The sequence below is a fragment of the Acyrthosiphon pisum genome, chromosome A1 (assembly GCF_005508785.2).
Source record: "Acyrthosiphon pisum isolate AL4f chromosome A1, pea_aphid_22Mar2018_4r6ur, whole genome shotgun sequence".
Lineage (NCBI taxonomy): Eukaryota > Metazoa > Arthropoda > Insecta > Hemiptera > Aphididae > Acyrthosiphon > Acyrthosiphon pisum.
Genome location: NC_042494.1, coordinates 93056881 through 93062744, shown reverse-complemented (window position 1 = coordinate 93062744; position 5864 = coordinate 93056881). Strand labels below are relative to the sequence as shown.

At 27.7% G+C, this 5864-nt stretch overlaps 1 protein-coding gene across 1 annotated transcript; it reads left to right on the top strand.

Moving 5' to 3' along the window:
• The first annotated feature begins 839 nt into the window (after positions 1–839).
• Positions 840–5414, top strand: LOC100574783 (S-phase kinase-associated protein 2). Its single transcript, XM_003242534.4, has 10 exons — positions 840–1278; positions 2057–2184; positions 2249–2363; positions 2722–2788; positions 2860–3083; positions 3152–3242; positions 3315–3492; positions 4333–4460; positions 4582–4747; positions 4822–5414. The coding sequence occupies exons 2-10, from the start codon at positions 2120–2122 to the stop codon at positions 5048–5050; spliced, it is 1263 nt and encodes a 420-aa protein (XP_003242582.1). The 5' UTR covers positions 840–1278; positions 2057–2119; the 3' UTR covers positions 5051–5414.
• Positions 5415–5864: the final 450 nt, after the last annotated feature.

Sequence of the window (5864 nt, the reverse complement as noted above, 5' to 3'; positions counted from 1 at the left end):
CCGATAAATTCAAAAGGTTCCAGTACCTGAGGTAAATAATCTCATTTTATTGAGTTTATTTTTTAAAGAAATGCTTATTGTATTTTAGAAACATTATTTTCATATTTTTTCAATCAAATTACAATACAGTTTTGACTTTTGAATTAAAAATCCAGTGAAAATGTTCGTTTACCAATAGATAAACTTCTCAATTGTCTATCTATATTCAAAATTTAATAAAAATTGGCTAGACCAATTATTTTTAATAGGTGAAAGCAAACGATTTCGTCATGATTTAAATATCTAGCTTCCTGAAAAATAACCCCACTTAAAAGAATAATTAATTGTTAGAAATATCTAGGGCTAGGATTTCTATATGCATTGGTGTGTTTTTTTCTTTAGTTCAAATCGGTTGGTTGTCAGATATGTCCACGATTTGGATTATTATCGACTAAATAGAACAACTTATTTCTTGTATAATTGGATTTTTGAAATTATTATGAATTTTAAATGGTATTTATTTAATGGACGTCTATAATATTCTGCAGTGGCGAGCCGAAGTGGTCAATTTTGACGCAGTTGCGTCAACTTTTCAGAGGTGATTTACATGCTAAAGCCTGACATCTTGGCTCTTTTGATCACATTTTATTAACATCATAACTTTGTTATAAGTAAAAATAGGATGGTGGTGGTGGTGGTAAGTACATAATTATGAAAATTCGTCATTTAAAATTGAAGTTCAGCCCGCCACTGATATTCTGCACCTGAGATGCAGCTGAAGGGACCCAGACATAGACATATTAACTTAGTTAATATGTCTATGGACCCAGATACCCAGTCCATTTTTATCAAAATTGAGGTTATGTTTTTTTCTTATGTGAAATTTTGACGCGCGTCATTTTACTTATCTTCATTTTAACCACGATTTAAGATGGTCTTAAATCGTGATTTTAACCCAACGACGTCTATTTACCGAGATATTAGGAAATAACAAAAGGAACTATGTCCAAATATCAATTTTGATTTATGGATTATGATCCAAGTCCAAATAATGAACTTGGATCATTTTGTAAAATTCTTGTATAGAATTAATATAAATTAATATGTATATAATAATATAATTGTTACCTATATTACAATTTACAATAGTAATGTTAAAATATAATATTATAATATATTTTTTTAAATAATCAAAATTAATATAGAGATCAATAGGGTCCAATAGGTAGTCATTGTGTGATTGAGCAAATTGAGCAAATCTGAAATATATCATTTAAATCGTAAAATAAACAATTAAAGGTAAGTTATAATTAAAAGAAAAAATATTTATCTTATTGAGAATATTATAGCTTATAATTTAAATCAAACCTTGTTGGTGCAAGCATTAAATTTAATTTACACCAGCCATTTAAGTAAAATAAAAACAGTTTTTTGATTCTCCTGAAAAGTTACAATATTGGATGTGGCCCCTTCTACCTCTCAAGTACAGAATTATTATTGAGTTATTTGTCAAATTGTTGTAAATGTATCTAACCTTATCTTAGTCAGTCGACGGATAGGACAACCAGCTGTATTTCTAAATAATTTTACACTGGTCATAAAAAAAATTACAAAAAAAAATTCATCGAAAATTTCTAAAAATTTTGACTTCCATCTCCCCCCCTGTCGCTGGAGCCACCCTTGAGGAGAGCTCTATAAGACATAAAGTACATAGTCCAAAATTGGTAGTATGCAGTACAGATTTGAGAAGTGTGTATTAATAAATAATACTTCAGACTATACGACTCAGTGCTGTAGCCAGGGGGGAAGGGCACTGGGTACACTTTTCTGATTTTTTTTTTGTCTTATTTTATATTATGTTTGATAATAATTCAAAGTTAAGGCTGTTGAAAGCGAACCATTTTGAAGGGTTTAGAAAATATTCCCAAAAAGCGAAAGACAATTTTTTTGGCTACGGAACTGTTTAGGGTAGTAATACTAGTATAGTAGTGCTCCCCTCCCCTAATGCCGTCAATCGGTGGTATCATTGATTAAATATACTTAGTATATCTATTATATATCACTCTGGAATTATAAGGTACGACGAAATAGAAATCCAAAGATCAATTCTGATGCGTCCGGAAAGCAAACTGATAACTGGATGACTTTCCTATCTTTTTCAAAGATGGAGGACTCTCGAGAATCGACTCTAAAGAAAAATGATGTGTAAGTATCTGATGGATATTTGTGCGCAATTAATGCCACTTAATAATTGTATTAATTGTCACAGGATTGACAGTGCAAGTTCATCAAGTTATGTTGAGGGCTGTAAAGACCTAGGTGCTTATAGTTTGGAAAACACTCAAGTCTCCAAACGCAGTCGTTACTTGTGTCCTGATACCAAGGTATGATTAAATATTTATTTTTAGTCAATCTGTAAGAATTATATTGTAGCCCAGGCGCATAATGCACATATAGTATTCAGGATATTAAGTTTTGAAACAGTTTAAGGTATCATAATCATGATATACATTTTTTAAATGTATTCTAGTATAATTTTAATCCAAGAAAAAAATACTTTTTATTTTTTATGAAGTGAGATAATGTTCAGGTTGATTTATCGTGTTATGGTGGTGATTATTTGTTTATCTTAAGATTGAAATTTGTGACTTAAAAGTTTTTTGTTTAATATTTTAAAAAGCTTAAAAATGTTTGTACATATATTATTATTATAAAATGTTAATATGTATTTTTTTTATTTAGATATGGTCTACGGGACCCTTGAATACCTATGTGTATAAACATAAGCAAAAAAAATGTCTAATGAATGGTAAGTCAAAGTTTTATTTCAAAATGTTGTTTTGTATATTCATCATTAAATTATGTAATATTTGTTTACAGACAATTTTGTTAAATTACCAGAAGAAATAGTTTTGAAGATATTTCAAATGATGGACAAACGTACGTTAGTTACATGTACACGTGTATGTCATAAATGGCGAAGTATTGCATATGATAAATCTTTATGGCAACAATTAAACATATATTCTCGTAGTATGAGTATTTCGACTTTAGATCATCTTCTTGCCCGTAATATCAAATACTTTTCTGCTTCTCATTCAAATGTAAGTCAGTTACCAGTAGTGTAAGTACTTTTATCATGATTACTAATGTAAATTCAACTGTATTTCAGTTTTATATTCTTCAAAACCAGTATTCATGTAAAACACCATTTCCCAAGTTGCAGTATTTAGATCTGAGTTCAGTATCTATGCATTTTAAGAGTAAGTAATGCATATTAATGAATAATTTATAAATTCAATGTATATAAATATTTTTATTTTTTTTATTTAAAGCGCTACGTTCATTATTAAGACAATGTTCTAATTTGATAAAACTGAGTTTGGAAAACTGTTCTGTAGATTCTTTATGTTGCCAGTACATTGGATGCAATACCAATTTAAAAGTACTTAACTTAGCATCGACAGTAGGTCTCAACCGCGATGGCTTGGAACACATAGTTTCCCTCCAAAAGTAAATATATCATGTGTGCGATATTTTTGGGTAAAATAATTAGTGATACAAAATATTGTTATAAATGTTTACCTATATTTTAAGTTTTATGTCTGTTCTCATATTTAATATGCTGTTTAGTTATTTAAATACTTGTAAGCTTATAACAACTGTAGAAGACCACTTAAAAACTGCTAGAGCAGTAGAGCCAGAGAATTTACTTGATTTATAAACCACTATTGTTGTAGGTTTTTTCAAAGGTAATAAAGTAATGGGATAAGACAGTAGTTACATCTTTACATAATAATTATTAATTATAATGGTACCTAACCTAACCTCAGTAGTTGTATTAAGCATTTATGTCTGTTAGCTACTATTCTGAACACAGAGCTTCACTTGCACTTACTGTAGAAAATAGAAATATCCTATTCATTCCTTTATTTTCTATGATATATGATGTAAATAAAACTCAATTTAATAAAAAAAAACGAAATGTTCAATAGATCTTGTTGTTATTAGTATTTATAAAAACCATACTATTTATAATTGTACAGTACCAAGCTAACACACCTTAAATATCAAGCATAGTGATTGTGGTAGATATATTTGCAAATTGCCATGAACAAGGCAATGTGCAATATATTTATGCCTATAAACAATTGTTTTGTAGTAATAATCCTTAGTCGACATAGAAACTTCTAGTGTGTCTGCTGTTGGTTTAAATTTATTGTATTCAGTCCACTTCAGTAGAGTTTTAATTATTTTCTTAAAATATTACAAAACAAATTGAACCTTTCCCCTCCAAATTGTTTTCCAGTTACTGCCTTGGTCCAATGTAATTTTTGATTACTTATATTTCAGTTTGGAAGAATTGAATGTGGCTTGGGCTAAATTGGAAGATGACAGTTTACGATATCTGATTGCCAATATGATCTCAAATATAAAATGCCTTAATATTAGTGGATTTACGTACCAGTTGAATGACTTTGGTATGTTATTAGTGGAAAGTTGTAATGTTTCTAAATTGATAAAATTAATAAATTTAATTGGTTTTTGCTAACTTAATATTGGTTTTTGAGCATTTTTTGATTTATACTGAAAACATTTCAGATTTGTCAAGGATGAGTAGCCGTTGTACAAAACTAATTGAATTAGATATTAGTGACAACCGTAATATTACTGCAAGTAGTTTGGACAAAATCTTAGAGAAAAACCATAAATTAGAAGTATTAACCATGAATCGCTGTTTGAACATTTACACTCCTAGACTTTTAAAGTGAGAAATTTGAATTGTTTGAAATTATTGAAAAATATGTTACATCTCTTACAATAATTAAAATTATGTTTCAGTCCAACGGAGATTATTAGAAGGAAAAGAATTTCTATTATGAGTTTAAGGGAGGTAAATTATATCCACTTAAAACTCAATATAATATTTGGGGATGAATATAATATTTTAGATAATATCCCATATTTGGATTTGAAAATACCTAATAACATATGTTCTGGTATTTGCCGTCCAAAACTGGCTCACAATGAACATACCATTTGGGAAATCCGTGCTTTCATAGACTCTTAATATTTTACTCTATAGGTATGACTAAAGTTCCATTGCCAATATACTGTGATTAAAGTTATAAACCATTAGAATAGAGATTACTATTATTGAATAAGTCTGGTAAAAATGTTTGTTTTCCAATTTTTAATTTAAATATTTAAAACACAGAAAATACAGTAGTCACTTGCAGATAATTTAAAATTCAGGGGACAGAGTTAAAAATTTGATTTATAGAGGTTTTCGATTTTCATATATGCATTTATTTTATGACAATATTATTATAAATAAAACAAATTTAATGTACTATGTTAAAATGATTATTGTACTTTCACACTAAATATATTTAATAATTATATATTTTATTAATGCAAATCAAAAATTTAAGCATGTATTTTCTTTGATTTTTTCTTATTATTCTTGTTAAAATATATTTATCATTCCATTAATGTAAATAAAAGAATTGAAAAATATTTAAATCTTTATATGTTTTTAAGTTATTTATTTATTTATTCTGTTCAGACATAAAAGCCAATTGCAATATAATTTGTATACAAAATTATTTATAAATAACAAACTAAAACTAAATTCAAAATAATAATGTACATATTAGAAGTAGTTGCTAAATCCATTTAAAATAATTCAACACATCGTCTTAATTTTTATAAATTTGGATTTTCCTTGCTACAAACAATATTAGTTATTATGGACTTAGAGCTATTTGTAATTTTTTTTTAGCAATGTGTACAGTCTTGTAAATTATTTGGATTCTTGTATTTAAATACTTTTTAAAGTGCCTTTATGGTATTCTAAATACAATTTTTTTTATAGTTGTCTA